Raw genomic sequence first — 19,787 nt, forward strand, 5'->3', positions numbered from 1 at the left:
TCACTGGAGGTTTTAAGAACAGGTCAGGGAAATACCTGTCAGGGATAGTCTAGGTTTACTTGGTCCTGCCTCAACCCAGGGGGCTAGACTAGATGACCTCTCGAGGTTCCTTCAAGCCCTAAATTTCTATGGTTCTATAAGACATTTGGAAAGATAAGCAAGCGTATGTTTAAATTTTCTCAGTAAAAAAAACAAACTTTGAAACAGAAGGTAAGAAGGCTCCTTTGTGGTATGCAACTTTAATTTATGATCCTCTATTTCAAGTAATTTTAGCTGTACTGGAAAAGGAAAATTGGTAAAACATTGTTGAGCAAGTGATCTCTCTTTCAGATCACTGACTCTATATGAAATTCCTAGGGGAATGCCTCTAGTGAGTCCACCTTTTCACAACTATTGTTATGGCTCCCCTTTACTGATCAACCTATGTAGAAACATTGATTCTATCAAGAAATTTCAACTCCTCCTACCTTCTCATCACAAATTACCCATCTTCCCTTTAACTGTTTTTACTGATGGTGCCAGGGTGGATTTGATTTAAATCAAATGGATTTAAATATGATTTAAATCACTAGTCAGGAAGACTCGATTTACGCATGGATTTCTACATAAAAGTGCATTCTTGTTGGTTGTTATAACCTTAATACCTATTCTTCACAATTCAGAGATAGATGTAGGTTTCATTTTTAGAAGGTACACACTATACATTTTTAAACCGTGATTTATTTTCAAACTTTTCAGATTAGTTTTACAGTTATATCAGAAAATGAATGATTATTTGGTTATTTCATTTACCAAAGGTAATTGAAGCAGATATTTATGAAGTCATTGGGAGGTGAACTGTCTCCAATTCAACAGATTAATCATTAATATTTGGAGGATTTTCTTGCCATGCTGTATTAGGAGGAGAACATCACCAGACAGACATTTAAATTGTTTTATTTAACTAAAACAACGACGTTAGGTAGTCTGGATTTTTTTTTTCAACAGCAAACATATAATATTTTAACAAACAAGCATATGAATTTTTGAATTTAGTTAAACAGTCAAGTTTTTAAAATCAGGTTTGTTTTTGTTAAAATTGTTTAACTAAAATAGTTAAATGAAATATTAAAAAAAAAATTAAATCGACTATGTCAGCCAAGTCAACATGAGAAACTTAAAATATTGACTTCTGCAGCTATCTCAGTCATCTTCACCTTCATTTTCCTGTTTGTTCATAATCTGGAAAAGAAAAAACAAGCTTTCCTGCTTTTTCAGGTCCCAAACGATTTCTCAATTTGGAATGATTTAGTCCAAAGGAAGAAAATATTTTTTCTACACCAGCAAAAGAAGCTACTGCTGTTAAAAGTGTGATTATCACTTCAACAGTCTCAGAATCCAAGTACTTCAGTGACTTCCACCAGTTCACTGGTGCGACTTTCTTTAAAACATCATCAGCAAACATATATATCTTGAATGGTTCACGCTTAGCTCTGAAGTTTATTATAGTTGACATTATGGAGGGATGATTGCTGGATGCCCATGTCACAGCCAACCCCTCGTCTTCAGCAGTTAAGGTCTGACCCTGGTAGCGAGTACTGAGAATATTTGCAAGAAAATGAGCTGGAGCTAGTGCCTGTCCCATTCGTTTTTTTAATGCTTGTAATTTAATTCTATCATTGCATATTTCTCTTTTTAAGATCTCACTCAGTTCCTTCCAAATTTTAACCGCATCAGCAATAAAACAGCTATTTCCCTGCATTTTGAAGGCTACAGAAATAGGCTTCAGGATACTCAGCATGTGTTCAACATTTCTCTTAAGCCCAATGTTGAGAACTTTAGCTGTGACAGTGCCATCTATTTTTTCATGATTTTGTTCACTATCATCAGATTATGCCAGTTCTTGATATAGTGCTCAAAACAGTCCACTACTGAGTTCCATCACACGTCTTGTGGGAGAGTTAGCTTGGTTCCTCCCACTTTTTTCAGAGCAGCTGCTGCAAAGTGGTTGTTACGGAAGTATTTTGGAATTTCAACAACATTAGCTTTTATTTCTGGAACACTGAAGTCTCTGGCTAAGAGGTGCATCAAATGAGCACTGCAACCATTTGTTATTCGCTTGGGACTCTCTTCACTCTCTTCTAAATCATTTCTTCTCATCTTGGATACATTTGTAGCATTGTCTGTGACCAAGCTGCATACTAGACACTTGAATTTTTTTTTCAGTTTGTTATAGCTTTTACTGCTGCTATTTGTAAGTATTCTGCTGTGTGTGCGCATTTCCTGATGTATCAATTCTTTCTGTAAGGAAGACATTCCCTTCTTCTGTTGTCACACAAGCACATACAACAGGATCATTGTGGACATTGCTGCACCCATCAAGACTCAGGTTAACAATTTTACCCTCTAGATCTTTTGCACACTGCTCAATTTCTCTTTCAGACACTTTATCCAGCAATTTGCCTGCAACATCTGCTCTATTGGGTAGACTGTATCCTGGTCTTAATGACTGAACCATGTTAATGAAGTGCGGTTCTCAATCATACAGAAAGGAGAGTTTGTTGCATAAACAAACCGGGCAATTTTTTCATCAATTACCTTTTTTTGTAATCTGCTGGTTCTTATCACAAACTTATCTATGGTTGTTTCTGGATGATGGAGATTTTTTTTCTTTTTGCTACAAGTGATATATTGTGGCTATGTGACATACATGAGGTGACAAACACTATCAATGCAGTTATTTAATTATTACCATATTGTTCATTTACTGACACTCAGTACTACTTTAAAGGTGAAATTGTAAAAGGAAGATCTGCCTATTTCAGCTATTTATTTTTTATCACAACTGCATCTAAAATGATGTTACCATATAGTAACAACTATATTTTTTGCTCAAACATGAGAATTCAAGAATAGTCCAGAAGGAAGACAGTCAGTCCTTAAGAAGTATGAAATAAAAAAGCTTACTAACCTGAAGATCCTGCATGTTCAGACATGTTCCTTTCATCATTTTCAACACAGGTTCCTCTGAGAAGGAACACTTCTCATGATGTTGTTTCATTCGGGCTACCAGGCCCTGCATTTCTTTGTTGCACTGTTTGCATTTTGCACGTATGCCTGTCTTACTCACAGGTAGAGGAACTTCATTAAAATATTCCCAAATTGGGTCTCTTTTACGGCCTGCTGCCATTATAGGTTTTCCCTTCTAGTAACAGAATGGTATGGTAGATCTCAAATCAATGAAGGCTACACACTGAAAGACCTCAAGGCTTCTGGAATATGCTGTTCAAACAGTTTCACTTTTGTTTCTATTGCCTGTTCCTCCCTTCTCATATTTATCTCCAGACTTCTCCTCCTTGTCCAGAGCTATTCCACCCCCAACAATCTTCTATTCAGTGAACTTTTTGAAACTTTGCACTTTTACAAAGAGGTAAGGGATTGACTCTGTGTAGACAAATTTGCAGAGGGACAATAGGGTTGAGGTCTGTTATTTCTCACCTCTATATAGTATTTTATTTATTTATTTAAAAACATTTTTGCCGTTAACAAGCATGTTATCTTTGGAGACAAAAATCCACAGTTTGAGAACTGCAAAACTAAGCAGTATCTGATAAATTAAATAAATAAAATAATGGAGATACCCCATCTCCTAGAACTGGAAGGGACCTTGAAAGGTCATCGACTCCAGCCCCCTGCCTTCACTAGCAGGCCCAAGTACTGATTTTGCCCCCGATCCCTACGTGGCCTCCTCAAGGATTGAACTCACAACCCTGGGTTTAGCAGGCCAATGCTCAAACCACTGAGCTATCCCTCCCCCCTAATGGTATCTTCTAGACTGAGCACTGAGTCCCATTGGGTAGACAGAAAGATTAACCTAAATAATCTATACAGAATCCCCGGGAATCCCATAAAATTGGGTCCCTAATCCATGAACTAGTGGAACTCATTTACAAAACTTTTCTTAAACATTACATGAATACGTTGTCTCATATTATAGAATTAGAATTTATCATCCCTATTCCATGATGAGATATCTTTGAGCTATAATGTATCTTAATTAAAACTATCTTTAAATTGTTTTTTCCTCAAAAAGCATTTTATCAAAAACATTTGATTTAAATTAAAAAAAAATCCGATTTTTTTTTTTAAATCACTGATTTTTATCCACCCTGGATAGTGCACAGAAATTCAGTATTCTACCAACTAAAACACAGAAGAGTAAACTACTGGCCTGATTTTCAGAAGTGCTAACAACACGCATTTCCCAATGAAATCAACCTTCCGTATGCTTATCACTTCTGGCCACTAATACGTTAGATGACAAATAATTATTACACTTACCTGAAATTAAAAGACTAAAACCAACAACAGCAGAAATTGTGATGACAACTCCTGCAATAAATAAGCCGATCTTCAGAAGTCTAGTTTCAAATTTTGATACTAAGGGAAAAGGAAAGTCAGAGAGATAATTTGTTTAGAAATGAAGTATCATTCACAAGAATACACAGCTTTTAAATTATGACCATGGTCAGAAAAAGGATCCCTTGAAGAATGGCACCTTAATGTTGTACATCTCAAGTTTTATTGCTGTCAGTACAGGGAAAACTGGAAAGATCAGTATCCTAGATAAATTCCTAGATTAATTTATCTCCTGCCTACCACAGGGCACAAGTCAACTTTCATTGATTTCACTGCAAGCTGGATCAGTTCCATAAAACCCTTTTGCCATTTCAATTAGATATGCTTAGTCTTCATGTCTTTTTCCTTTTTTTTTTAATTGCATTATGAACTGGTTGTTCAGGTGATTAGGATGCTAGCCAAGGACATGGAAAACCTGCATTCGATTCTCTGCTTAGACACAGACTTCCTGTGTGACCTTGGACATCTCATAGATTTGTAAATTCCAAGGCCAGAAGGGACCACTGTGATCATCTGGCCTGACCTACTGTATAACAGGCCTTAGAACTTCCCCAACATAATTTAAAACTAGACTGAATAGCCCATTATTAAATATTTGTTCCCCGAAGAGGTACTTCTAGACTATAATCAAGTCACCCCTTAACCTTCTTTTTCTAAAGTGCTACCCAATCTGGCTTCTACTTTCCATCTGATTTTTTAAAAACACTACATTCCATTTTCTGTTACTCCATTTTACCCTCCTGCTTCATTTATGAAAATGATATTAGCACTAACATTCAGCATTTGTAAAGAATTTAAACAAAATTTAATACTTACCAGTAACGGCTAACTGAATCCAATAAAACAAAATAGCCAAGACCATGCAGAGTATGATGAGAATATTTTCTACTGGTGTAAACCACGCCACTGAATTGAGACACAAAAAGAGGGAAAAGGAATGGAGAGGTAGATATAATATAAACCCAATAACTTCAAATTTTAAGTGCTCGTTTTAGCCTAGTCTGTAGACTGCTTAACACTCTCTTTGCTACAAATTTTGAAAGCTATAACTACTCATTCAAGGTTCCAATTACTGTAACTCCCAATTCCAGAAATATATATGTTCCTTATCCACATCTGGACTAAGGAAGGCATTAGCAAGGTTTTTGTTCTTGTTTCACACATTTTACCACCACCACACATACTGGTATTTCTGCATTGATCTCTACTCATAAGTACGCTCTGATTTCACCTCTCTTTCTCTTGGTTGCCTTTCTCTCACTAATCTCTCATACCAGGTTGCCAGCCCTTCCACAACGGCTCTGGATGTGAGCAGAGCCAACTGAAAGTTACAATACTTTTGTCAAGTGCATGCTGCTGTTCATGGGCACAACATGCAAAACAGCAAAGAACAGAAGGAGAAGAGAGTCTATCCAGGTAAAAAGTCATATGACTTTGTATGACACCTTCTGGCATGCATGCCAAGGGTTGCCTCCCAGTTACAGGCCTCAGCAATTTCCAAAATACCACTACTTTGCTAAAAGGCATGCATAAACTCTTGCATTTCTGCACTTAGCCTTCTTGGTTTAAATTCATACACCAAAGACCAAAGTCACCTTTTCTAAATTGTCTCTACTGTTCCTCTATTTCTGCCTCTCCACTCAATGGAATTTTGCATTTTCAGCTACTACTGCTAAAAGTTCACACCTTCAGCTAGATTTACATTGCTCACACACATCCCTGACAACACAACTCAACAGCCATAATCCCAGCCCTGGAAGCAAAGTGTTAAGTACAATTACATCACCATTTTGTGGTGAGACAAGCTGCCACACTCTTGACACCATGCATTGGACTCCTCATGGTTAGCAGGATGCTCAGCACTTCACATGTATGCCAGTTTGGTGTTGCCAGAATCACTGCTGCATGGAAATAGGATAGTAGCATGCTTGGGGCCTGATGTTCCTGGAGGTATGGGGAAGGATGCTAGGAGCAGGGCCACGATGAGGAAATCACAAAAGGGTTCAAGGACTTGGGGAGTTTGTGGGGAACAGGGGAAATATATCAACTTCCCTGTCGCAGTAAGAGGACTGACTTAGTAGGTAGTTTTATTGAGGGTCCTCTGTTTGATCAATGACCATATGGCAGTGGCACAATCACAAGTGATACACCTTGGGATTTTTGTGGAGAACAGTACAGTAGGGAGAGTGATGAAATACACGTATTTAATAACGTATTGTTCCACACGATCTCTCTGCCAAGAAATACTGGACTTTGTCTTTTCCATGTAGCCAAGCACACAGGCTAGTGGATCTCAGAAGCCATTCCAATTTATCTGCCTTCCCACTTTGCCCCACAAATGCACACCGGGGCTGCCCATTAAAATGTCCACCGTCAGGGACAGGGCTACTATGTCTTTCAAAAAAAAAAAAAAAAAATCATAGCCAAAAGAACTTTGACAGTGAATATAACTGGGCACCATAATTAGGTATCCACCAACATTTCCAGACACATAAAACATATCAGCAAACTCATGTACCGGGATTTATTTATTCAGTCATTCTATCTGTACTGCATGAGAGAGTATTACACTACTCTATCAAGAAGGCAGTGTGACCCAAAGGTCAGGGCACTGGACTAGGAATCAGGAAACCTGGGTTATGTTCCTGGCTCTGTCACTGACTTCCTGTGTGACCTTGGGGAAGTCACTTCACCTCTCTGTTGAACAATTTCCACCACTGTAAAATGAGGCTAAGTACACTTTTCTATATAAAGTGTTTTGAGATCTACCAATTGAAAGCATTATATAAGAGCTAAGATATCATTGTTGAGAATATAATTTTACAACTCAGTGACGCTAAAGTGCAGACTGGGATGGGATTTCCATTATAACCCCTTTTACAGTCACTTCTGTTAGATTTGTACATTGTGTCATTACTATATTTTTACCCTAAAAGTATCTTTGAAAATTAAATAAAAGCATAAAAAAAATAAAAAAATAAAATATGCAAAGTAGTACATTACAAGAATCTTAATGTTACTTTGGGAACCTGAGTTGCTTGTCTTATCTGCAATTAAAAATCTCAGACTTAACTTTGTATTTACATTTTCTCACATATATTGTCAAATCCAGTCATCACTTTGCCACCACAATATTCTCCATTAACCAGGATTTTCCAATGAACACTTTGTCTCTCTTGGCTAGTGGTTCTCAACTCGTGGCCCGCTTGCGGCCCAATCAGCACACAGCTGCGGCCCATGTGACATCCTTAGGGCCATACAGGTAGTATATGTATTGTGTGGTTTCAGCCCACATAACACATCTAGAGAGCTGCATATGTGGCCCACAATAGTAAATAGGTGGTAAACTACTGCTCTAGGCACTTCTGCTGCCTAGTGGAAAATGAAATCATGGAAGCCAAATCCAGTTCCTGTTCCCAATACCCAGGCTTTATGCTTCTTTCAAAACCATGCTGCTAAACAAAGAAAAATGTATGACCACTAACCAAATTCAATGTTTGACACATAAAGATAACAGTTCTATAGCAGCGATCCTCTATCTTTTCTGGTCAACAATTCAAAAGTCAAAAAAGTTATGCTGTGACCCATCGCACTCCACAATTCTTTGCAGTCACTGAGGTCTGGTGGAGTGCAACTGGAGGCTGTCTGAAGCTACTTCTCTCCTCTGAGCCCCTGGCAGAACATTTATCATTTAAAGAGGCTAGAGAGGTGACTCCGCATCCCAGGAGTGAAGAAGTGTGAAGGTCTGAGAAGCAGAGCAGAAGTAGCAGGGAACTAGTCGCTCTTCCCCTGGTTCTATAGTTGTGTTCTACAGGATACATGCAGTTAACTGAAAAACCACTACCGTCACCTGTAACAATTACAGTTAAGTGCTATTTGGAGCAGCAGAACAGTAATGCCGATTGATATTAACTGGGAAATAGTTTTAATGCCAATTGATATTAAAACAGCATAATTGAATGTTAAACATGATGTACAGAAAATGCTTTAAACAGCATTTTCCATTAAATTAGTTGACATTAAGTGGGCTTCACTAATAGCTTATGCTATAGCATTAACACCTCCAATCCCCACAAAAATTACACAACTCTGGACCAAATATTGAAGTTCATACAGTGGCAAAACTGCAGATGAAATTAATGGGAGTTTTGAATGAGTAACAAATGCAGGACTTTCAAACTTAAGGTCTCTGCAATGAATATAACATGTGTAGTGTATGAACCTCAATACTGTAGAAGTCTGAAGACAGAAGGGCCTGATCATAGTTTTCAAATGTGTTATGAAGAGGAAAGTAATCAATTGTTCTCCATGTACCCTGAAGGTGGACAAGAAGTCATCTGTTTAATCTGCAGCAAGGGTGATTTAGGGAAAACTTTCTAACTGTAAAGATATTTAAGTACCGGAATAAGCTTTCAAGAGAGGTTGTCGAATCCCAGTCATTGGAAGTTTTAAAGAACAGTTAGACAAACACTAGTCAGGGATGGTCTAAAGCAGTTGTCTTCAACCTTTTTAAGCACAAGGTCACCTTTGAAATGTAAGTACAACCCAGAATTTACCTCAAAGAAAATGTAGAAATAACAATTTAGTATGTTAAATAAAGCTGAGATCAATTGCTTAATATACATAATTATACATTTTCCCTGCTTACTGAGTCTCAGTGTGACACGTGTGACTGCACATTACCTACCAGTGTCTTGAAATTTGGTTTGTAATTTGAAATAGCTAGTTGGATGCAGTCCAGCAGATGTGCATCTGTGAGGCAGATGCGATACTTGGATTTGATAATCTTCATTTGTGAAAACGCCATCTCACACAAATAGGTGGAACCAAAGTAAGCTTTTGCTTTTAAGCGCAGGACAATAGAAGGGGATACTTTTCTCGGTTTGCAAGTCCCCCAAAATCGCTGTCCCTTGATCTGGCTTTCAGCTAATGTCACTTTACATGGTACTTAGCTTCATATCAATTCCACTACTTTGTAAATCAAACACCTTATGGAATGTCACAGTCAATCTACCAATGCTTGCTGGAAGGAACAGATTTGAGATAGACATGATGGAGCCATCATGTGTAAGTCTTGAAATCACCTGTTGAATTTCTCTGCTAATTTGGTCAGCTGTGCACAGAACTTTTCTGGGTGGAACCATTTTTCTTTGCCTTCAATTTTTTCTAGTATTTTCTCCATACTTGGGAAGTGCTGCAGCATTTTATTCTTTAACTGGAAGAACCACAGACCCACTTTCAATTTGAATGCATTCACCGCACTGATCATATGTGAATAGTTTCTGTCCTCTCCCTGCAGTTCACAGTTCAGCTCATTCAATTTGGAAGTTATGTTAGTAAGTCTAGCAGCCATGCATTGTCTGACAGCTCACTCTACACTTCGTTCCTTGATTTTAGGAAAGTGATGATTTCGAGCATTAGATCCAAAAAATTTTGCAGTACTTTCCCCCTCTTTAACCATCTCACATTTGCATGGAGGAGCAGCTCACCGTAAGCAGCGTCCACTTAGTCAAGTAAAGATTTAAACAGGCGATGCTGGAGGGCTCTTGCTTGAATTGAGTTTACAATTCTGACAATGATTTTCATTACATGTGAGAAGTCCATAACTTTACTCGCTAGTGCTTGCTGATGGATTATACAGTGGTAATTCACAAATGAAGGAAAATCTGGATCATTTCTGCAAAATGCAACAAAGCCTGCACATGCGCCAAGCATGGAGGGTTCATCATCCATTGTGATCGAAACATGTTTCTTGATTGGAATGATTTTCTCAAGCATGTACTTTTTGAATTCATTGTAGATATCTTCACCTCTTGTTCTCTCTTTAAGGGGCAAAACAGTCAGAAGGTCCTCTTTAGTTGTCGCATCCTTAAAAACCATTCGAACAAAAAACAACTACCTGGGCTGTGTCAGTCATGCCGACCAATTCATCAGACTGCAGTGAAATGCATTCGCAGTCATTCAAATCTTGCTATAGTTGCTGAAAGACATCTTCAGACAAAGATTCCACCCGTCTTGCTACTGTGGAAGCACCAAGTGATATGCTCTGGATTGCTGTCATTATTTCCTCTTTGTTTTTGAAGTCTTTAAATAAGGAGTCTGCTGCCACAGTCATTGCCTCTTTAAATACTTCTCCATCCATAAACGATTTCTTGTGTTTTGCCAGCAGATGGCAAACACAAAATGATGCTTCAGTAGAGGCCTTCCCTTTTGCTGCTGGTTTAGTAAAACATGACTGTTGAGCTTTCAAAACAGCCTTCAATTCATTAACGTTCTTTGTACAGAGTGCGCTATTCAAGGGGAAACTGTTCTTGAATTTGCTATGCATTGTTTTGTGGTGCTTTTCTAAATTCCCCTTTTTACAGTAACTCCTCACTTAACGCTGTAGTTATGTTCCTGAAAAATGCGACTTTAAGCGAAATGATGTTAAGTGAATCCAATTTCCCCATAAGAATTAATGTAAATGGGGGAGTTAGGTTCCAGGGACATTTTTTTCCCCACCAGCCCCAACTCCCCTTAGCTGATTGTTTTAATCCCCCACCAGGGAGCTCCCTGCTGAATGCACATGGGAAATCCATGCCAGCAGCCTTGCCTCCCCTCCTGAGGGCGGGGGAGGGACAGTTCTCCGAGAAATACCTCCCTGTGGGCCAGATCCACCACTTTCCACAGCAGCTGGACCAGCTCTTTCTCATGGGATCCCAGCTTAGCCCCCTGAGCACCAGCAGTCTTCCCGAACAAGATCACCAGGTAGTCAGGAGGGGAGGAGGCAACGGCCGGGGTAGCAGCAGCAGGAGGAGGAGGCAACAAATTGATAGCAGTGGCAGAAAAGAGTGGGAGGAAGCAACAGCAAAAGGATGAAAGGGCAAGGGTAGGCTGGATAAAAGAGGCAGGAACACCAAACTGGGGTTGAGGCAGCAGGAGAAAGGATGAAAAGTAGAGGGGTTCCAGGAGAAGGCGGGAGGCAAGAAGTAGTAGCAAAAACTGGGGGATAAGTGGGTAAGAGGCAGCAGGAGACAGCCAGCAGCACAGGGAAGGGGAAGCCCTAACCCAAAGGTAATGGGGCAGGAGGAGAAGGCACTTCCTAGCAAATGACAAAGTTGCCTATGATATCAACGCATCTTCTAGTGCCCAAAGGAGCTCAGCTGAGATCTGGCTGTCCAGCCCCTCACTCGCTCTGCATGGTCATTACAATGGCCCTTCTCCCTGCTAGTGATGTGTAAAAGCAAAGAAATGTGAATAGCTATGACACCGCTTCGTGATCACTAGAGTCTCTGTGCCGTTCTCTCCTGGGGCTCCATGAAAGGAGAAGGGAGGCTGTCCTGGTTTGTCATGCAGGGGGAGGTTCAAGGGGACATTGTGTCTGCCGCCTGCAGGAAGGAGAAACTCCAGCACACGCCACATTTTAAAGAAGCCCAAATCAACTTCACAAGGAAACCGGCTCTGCTGAAGCTTTGAACTGGGGGGAGGTTAGATAGGGAGTAGGGTCAGAGACGGGAAGGTGGATTGTGGGGGGTGAGGGGTTGGGGAGTCAGACTCCTATGGAAGAGGAAGGAGATGACGAAGAGTAAGTGAGGTGACTTGTCTGATGGCAATGGAAGGAAAGCGGTGATCATGTGGAGCAGAGGGATAGGAGCAGGGCTGGGAGCAGAAGGAAGTCAAATGTGGGGTTTACCAGTATAGCTTATTTTGCTCGGAGGCGCTGGATAAGATACTGATAAAAGCTTGTCTGGGATAAGCTAGTTTGGCTAAGAACGCTCTGCCGTGCAGTATAGCAGTGCTCTAGCTTCTAGCTAAGTGCTCCTATTATAGACCTGGCCTCTGTTCCTTACACACCCACCTCTCCTGGCCAGTCATGCACCCTGCCATGTGTGCACATCGTGCAAACCCAAGTCCATTAGCATTGACAGGTATCCCAGACAGACTAGTGCTGACACGCTGGTTGTGACGGTTCCACAGACAGCTCACCATGGTACAAACACATGCACACAGCTGTCCCCATATTAACCATCCCAGTCACATACTCTCCTTGCTCAACACCCCAGGAAGGGACTGGATTTTCTTCAGGAAGGCAGAGGCACTGTGCCTCCCGTCTGAGGTTAGTGCAGCCTCTTCCCAGCCCCTTCCTTCTCCCTTTTCCTTATTCAGCATTAATGTCAATCCCAACAGCTCATTCATCATCCCAAATTAGCCAAATTAATTGTTATTCCAGTTACGACAATGAATGACCTGACGTCAAAAACCATTTTGAATTTGCAGTGAGAAGGAAATCAAATCAATTATTTCGTTCCCCTGCCTGGCTGGTAGCACCAGGTTTTGCGCTGGAAACAGTTTCTACTCCATTAATGGTATTTCAAAGCCCCAGTCAGGAGACTGGAGTATTTCATTTCATGCTGTGGCAATTACCAAGGTGGCTGTTGTTGTTAACCCCTGCAGCCTCTGATAGGCTAAGGCTGCTCTTTTGTTTGGGATGGGGTTGGTATGCACCTTGCATGTGTGTGGATTAAACTGTCTCGAGCTGCTTGTTTAATCAGGGATGTTCTCAAGCTGGGGCTTCCTTTGACTGGCAACATTGATTTCCTCTCACTCCCCATCCCCAGCCACTATTGAGCCACTGGGGATTCCCTCCCTACTGGATGTGGCTGGGGAGCTGAGGGGGATTCCCACCCAGGCCCACAGCAGCTGGGGAGCCCGTGGGGACTGGGGAGCCGCAGGGGAGTCCCCCCAGATGTAGTGTCTTCTGGCTGGGTGTGGCAAGGGAGCACCCATCTGCCGTTGCTGGAACTTGTTCTGTGCAGAAGCAGTAGTGCTGCATTCCTGCCCAGGTTAGGAAGTGGGTGATGGGTAGTTTTCTGCTGACTCCTTTTCAGGATCAGAGGAGGGAGCCTAGCAGCAATTCAAGGCAGTAAGCCCAGCCCCCTCAACACCTCCCTGTCCTTTAAGCACATTTCAAGGATAAGAAAAAGGCAACAATGCTCGCTGAGAAGCATCCACCAAATCAGTGCTGCAGCTATCCCAGCAGCATTGCAGCCTGTGGTTTGTGCAGGGACGCATCTCAGCTGTACTGTGAGTTCAGCGGGCGCATCTGGCGTCTGGGCTGTCCTGTCCCTGCAGCGTTCGCTTTGTTAGTGTGTCTGCTCCTGGAAAACAACCAACTCCTTGGCTGAGAGCGCAATCGGGTGGGATGTACTCCCCTAGCAGGCTGCGATGCTGAAGGAGGTGGCAGGACGAGATGGGGGACTGAGACTGGGATCGATGCTCAGAGGCTCCAGGTTCGACTGGTTGGTGACCACTGATCTAGAGCAGTGGTTTTCAAACTGTGGGTTGCAGAATGTAAGGCACTTGGTCGCGGCATGTAAGGCACTGGTTTGCGGGGGCTTTGGTCAGTACTGCCGACCAGGTTGTTAAAAGTCCCATTGGCGGTGCTATCCGGCTAAGGCAGGCTAATCCCTACCTGTTCTGACACTGCGCTGCACTCCGGAAGAGGCCAGTAGCAGGTCCAGCTCCTAGGCAGGGGGGCCACGGGGCTCTGCGCACTACCCCCACCCTGAGCGTTGGAGGGGCCAGTGCCTGCGGGCAAGAGCCACGTGGAGCCACTTGCGCACCTCTGCCTAGGTGCTGCTGGCGGCTTCCAAGATGCAGCCGCAGTCCGCGGTGCCAGGACAGGCAGGAAGCCTGTGTTAGCACTCCCACTGCACCGCTGACTGGAAGCCACCCGAGGTAAGCCTGTGCCCCAACCCTGCGCCCCAATCCCCTGTCCCAGCTATGAGCCCCCCTCCCAAATCCGGAGCCCCTTCCTGCACCCCAAACCCTTCATCCCTGGTCCTACCCCAGAGCCCTGACACCCTACTACACCCCAATCCTCTGCCCCAGTCCTGAGCCCCCCCCCAAACTCGGAGCCCCCTCCTGTATACCAAACCCCCAGCCCCACCCCAGAGCCCTGACCCCCTCCCATACCCCAACCCACTGACCTACTCCAGAGCCCCCTCCCACACCCTGAACCCCTCATTCCCAGCCCTACCCCGCACCCCAACCCTCTGGCCCAGCCCTGAGCCCCTCCCACACCCCAAACCCCTCATCCCCAGCTCCATTGGGTCACGGGCATCAACAATTTTCTTCAAGTGGGTTGCCAGAAAAAAGTTTGAAAACCACTGGTCTAGATATATATTTGGTCCTGCCTCAGCTCAGGGGCTCAAGGGGAATCTGTGGACCACATGACCTCTCGAGTTCCCTTCCAGCCCTGTATTTCTATTATCTAGAGAGTGGATCAGAATATACATAAACTAAAATGAGTGTGGCACAAATACCATATAGTCTGTAAAAGCTAAATCAGGTGGAAAAGTGTCAGCATCCCTAAAAGTTAACAGACACAATGCCAGCCTGCAGGCCCAACTCTTACTCATAGAAATATTCCCCTGGACTTTGATATAACTATGCTCACAAGGACTGCTCAGGTGAGTAAAGATTGGGCTTTATGTTCTAGATATTTTTAATGGTTCATTTTCACATTTGTTATTTTGTGTCCTTTCCCTTAAGGCCTGGTCTGTTTCATTTCATAGCAGGCTTGCAAAATCACATGACATCAACTTACCTCTATGGTATATAAGTTCAATTACAGTTTCTCCTTCCCTACTCGATTCTGTCACTTCACAACTGTAGTTTCCTTGAACTGCTTGCGTTCTTGAGATTTTTAATGATGCAATGCCAGACGTTAAATTTTGTTCAGATTCTAACTCAGCAGATGAAAAACTCTCATTTCTCTCCATCGTTCTTGTGGATCCTCGAAAAATGAAAAATGGTTTTTTTTCTAGTTTCCATTTAACAAACATGGTTCCAATATTGTTCTGTATTAGATTAGTCACTATGCAAGGTATGATGACTGTTTTATTACAAATGGTTTGTTCAACAGACTTGATTACATTGAACTGCAACTGGGCAGAACCTGGAAGAAAAAGAAAAAAAAAAGAGTTTGATTAGACAGTCTTCCACAACACCTGAGCAACAAGAAAGCTACTGAAATATTGAAAAGTTTAATGGATGGCAGACATGATCACACACTTGAAACAAGCACAGATGAATGTTCTTCATAAGGGACAAGAGGGAAAACAAAAGATAAGAAGACAAGAAGAAAAACTTTGAGAAAGAGGAAGGATGGATGGATTTAAAAAAATATTACCCAAGAAGGCTATGCTTGGAGAGAGGAAGAGGCAAGAAGAGATTACAGCCCTTTTAAAGATATATTTACTGCTTCTTGATTCTTACATGATGTTTAGGTACCACCACAACTGGTGTCTTAGAAGTACCTAACATATATAAGTAAATATTAATACAACATTTTCAGTGCTGCACCTAACCAGACAATTCTTCTGGGATATTTTCTGGGTCTAGGGCCACATAGAGAAAACATCTGCACTAAGGCCCAATTTCAGCAAAGCACGTGTTTAACTAGGTACATGAGTAGCCCCACTAAAGCTCGACTTTGACCTAAGGCATATATGCGCGTGCCTGTAAAATCAGTTACTGTTGAGGGAATTCTGGGCACAGAATTTTTAATTTTTTGGCACAATATTTTAGAATTCAGCAAATTTTATTTGTTAATAAATAAATGTGGAGGCTCCAGCATGGCAGTGGGGAGCACGGGCCATATGGAGGTGGGAGATCACACTGCAGCTCCCCTTCCCTGGGACAGCAACTTGGCGGTGAGGCTTCACCTGACCCTGACACAGTGCAAGGGCCGGGTCTGAGCCAGAAACACTCCAGGGCCCTGCCCCACTATGCCAGGCACATCAGGTGTGGGAAGGCAGGCTCAACCCAGCAGTATCCAAGTGCAGAGGGCCTTAGTGGAGGGGATCCAGGTGTAGAGCAAGCTGGGTGCAGACGGCTCAGTAGGAGATCTGGATGCAGGGGGCGCTCCAGGTGCAATAAGACTCTACAGGGGGATCCAAGTGAATGTGGTTGGGGCTCAGTGGTGGGGGTCGGGGGGGATAGGGCTCATCAGTTGGATCCGGGTGCAGCTGGTTGGGGCTCATTGGCATGAAGGTCTGGGGGGCTCATCAGGATTGTCCAGGTGCAGGGGAGGTGGGGCCAGTTGGGGTGGGGGGTTCGATGGGCCTGCTTAACAAGGGAGCCCCAGCTGCAACTGCTGCCAAGGGGACGCCAGATGCTGGGCTCCCGCTTCCTCTATCCCCTTCTCTTCCCCACCCCATCCCCATTCCCTAATGCCCCTTGCCCCCTCCCCATTCCTCTCCCCACTGTCCCCTACCTCTATCCCCATCCCCTCACACCCACCTCCCCCGCCCTGTCCCACCCCCTTCCTTCCCCACTGCCTCTTCCCCCCACCCCCCCTTCCCCCATTTCCCCCCCCCCCCATCACCCTTCCTGCCCTACCTCACCGCAGGCACTCACTGTTGTACAGAAAATAGAAGGGGAACATGACCAGCACTAGGACTCAGAAGGTGGTGTTCGAGTGGCACCCTCCTTCAGCCGGGCAGTTCTGCGCTTGCAGAAATTTGGGGGGGGGGAGGGCAGTGGCAGGTGACTCGTGTGCCCCCCATCTCTGTTTGGGGGGGACAATGCCCTCCCAAACTATGCCCATGGGCATCCCCAGCCCCTCCCTACGTAGCTTCCCTGTCACTTTCTATATGGAAGCAAAGAAATCTGCAGGAGGGACATGTTTTCCGTGTGCATGCAGTGGCACAGAATTCCCCCAGGAGTAATCAGTAAGAGACAAGCTCTTTTTCTGTAGAATTTTTCTTTGCAGCTGAAAGGGGGCTTAGGAGAGAAACAAACACCACTATTGTTTCTGCTTCCATGTTCCCTAGAGAAGCATGGAAGGAATGAGTGATGGCTTATATAAAAATTATGTTTGTTATTGTACATCCTGTACTCTGAAGGTGGAGACAAATCCCCTGAGGGTTAGAACTTATTTTGCAAATTATGTCTTACTTTTGCATAGAGGGGTTGCACACCCAAAAATATGTAGATCAAATAAGAGCATATCTTCTAATTTATTTAGCTGTATATGGTCAGTAGGACAGATAATTCAGAAATTTCAGGTGGCATTTTGCTACACTATGAACCAAAATTTATCAGAATTTTTAAAAACAAAAGGCCAAATTCTCTCTACATATCCATCTAAAGGTTATCTATAGCAGCTGGGCCATGGCTGGGGCGGGGGCCACAGCTGGGAGCGGGGGCCATGGTCAGGGCCTGGATCCAAGGTTGGAGCTGCAGCCAGGCCGGGCCAGGGGTTGAGGCCACAGCTGGGGGCAGATCTGGGGCTGGGAGCAGAGCCGTGGCCAGGGGCTGAGGCCACCAGGAGTGGAGCCATGGCTGGGCCAGCAGTCCTGCAGCTGTGTGTGGGGCCTGGAGTGGGCACCATGGCCACAAGCCAGGGGCCATGGCCGTGAGTGGAGCCGTGGCCAGAGCAGAGCTGGGCAGCGCTCCTTCCCCACCCCCCATGTGAGCATGCCCAGCCCCATTGTGCCCCCCCGAACATTCCACCATGCCCCGCTAGGGGGCCGCACCCAGTTTGGGGACCACTGATCTAAAAGCTTGGGATGCAAGCTTTCAAATAGCATAAAACATTCCTTTTCTGCCCTAGGTTCTCAAGAATATTGGCTGCTATAATGTCAGAAATTTAAGTCAAATAGGGTGCCAGGAGAAGCAAGATGATAATCAAAATAATCTGATTTTACAGCATGAGTGTCTATGTTCAGTATTTTTATTAGTTATCTACAGTTCAAGAACTATAGTTTTGTTTGTTTTGTTTTTTTAAGATTCACAATAACTAGTTGCCTTAATGTCCAGAAATCTCAAACTGGATCAAGGACCTCAATGTGCTAGATACTATATCTAGACCCCCAAATCCTGCGAACAATTATGCATAAAGTTAACCATGTACACAAGTTACTATTGGGGGCAGTCTGCATCAAAAAATAAAAAATTTTGTGCCAAAAAATACAAATTCTGCACACAATATTTAAAAATTCGGCAAAATTCTGCAAATTTTATTTGACAAAATAACACTACATAATCACACCTGTTTCAATTATTTTGATAATTTATTTTAAAATACCTGTCAGCAAGTATGTCTGTAAAATACAGACACACACATATATTCCCCCAGGAGTAGAGATAAAGAAACCCCTATGACAACCCAGTTCCTGTTTCTCCGCCTCCTTTCCCCTCGGAGCCCAATCGGAGGCAGACACATACAACCCCCCACCTCCCGAGCCAGCCATGTTGCCCCCCGCAGCCAACCCCACCTCTAAGACACCCAACCCCCTATCTGAGCCCAGTGGTGGAGACTCCCTGGCCCAGATACCCACAACCTCTCCCCTCCAGAGCCCAACTGCAGAGCCCCACTGGCCCAGATACCCGCACCCCCTTGCCCCCGAGCCCAGCCACAAGGCCCCACCGGTCCAGATACCCGCACCCTCTCCCGTCTGAGCCCAGCCACGGCCCTCCCCCTTGTCCAGAGACCTGAATCCCCTTCCCCCAGAGCCCGACACTTGCCCCCGCTATCCCCCAAAGCTCAACCATGCCCCCCCCCAGCCCAGACAGACACCCCCAGCCCAGGGATCCAGAGGGAGAAACAGCCTGATGCTTGGTCCTAGGCTTGCATGGAGTTTCTTGAATGCCACCGTCTCTCCCCCTCAGGGTGTGCTGGAAATTGCAGCTGCCAAGAACACTAGCTCCCTCCCACTCTCCCCAGCAGTATCTTCTACATGAGAGCTGGGCTCTGCCGGGTCCAGTGGCCCCTAGTGGCAGCCAGCAGCACTGCAGCCCATTTCTGTGGGGGAAAGGAAATTCAGCATTGCACAGTGGCACAGAATTTCCCCAAGAGTTAAGAGTAGTTCCAATTCCACTGACTTCACTTAGATTACTAACATGTGTAAGTGCCTGCAGAATCATCGCATGTATCTGACAACCAACCATAGCTAGTAAAGCTTTTTTTTCCAACTGGTACAGTTATTTGCAGTTCCAGTAAGCTTTTCAAAGCACTGGCCCTTGACCAATGATCACCTCCACCCCCCTCTCCCAAAAGCAGCTGATCCTTGAACTGTATTACTGTAACACACTGCCACTAATCACTGGATTGGCCATTAATATAACAAGTATAAACAAACAAATTTTATATATACTACAGTATTAGTTGTAATGAAAAACACACACACATATTGCTTTGGTCAAACAAAACAAACAATTAGAACAAAGAGTCTGGTGGCACCTTAAAGACTAACAGATTTATTTGGGCATAAGCTTTCGTGAGTAAAAACCTCACTTCTTCGGATGCATAGAGTGAAAGCTACAGATGCAGGCATTATATACAAACACATGGAGAGCAGGGAGTTACTTCACAAGTGGCGAACCAGTGTTGACAAGGCCAA

General features: G+C 43.7%; 1 protein-coding gene across 4 annotated transcripts in view; it reads right to left on the minus strand.

The window, feature by feature from the left end:
- CD47 (CD47 molecule) overlaps positions 1–19,787 on the minus strand; it is a 44,479-nt gene that overhangs the window by 19,877 nt on the left and 4,815 nt on the right. For all 4 annotated transcript variants that reach the window (XM_034790596.1, XM_034790578.1, XM_034790579.1 and 1 more), the window contains exons 2-4: positions 14,987–15,337; positions 5,215–5,304; positions 4,321–4,419 (exon numbers count right to left, since the gene is read on the minus strand). In XM_034790596.1, the coding sequence (XP_034646487.1) occupies positions 4,321–4,419; positions 5,215–5,304; positions 14,987–15,337 (540 nt within the window). The remainder of the gene's footprint in view (positions 1–4,320; positions 4,420–5,214; positions 5,305–14,986; positions 15,338–19,787) is intronic.

The sequence above is a fragment of the Trachemys scripta genome, chromosome 1 (assembly GCF_013100865.1).
Source record: "Trachemys scripta elegans isolate TJP31775 chromosome 1, CAS_Tse_1.0, whole genome shotgun sequence".
Lineage (NCBI taxonomy): Eukaryota > Metazoa > Chordata > Testudines > Emydidae > Trachemys > Trachemys scripta.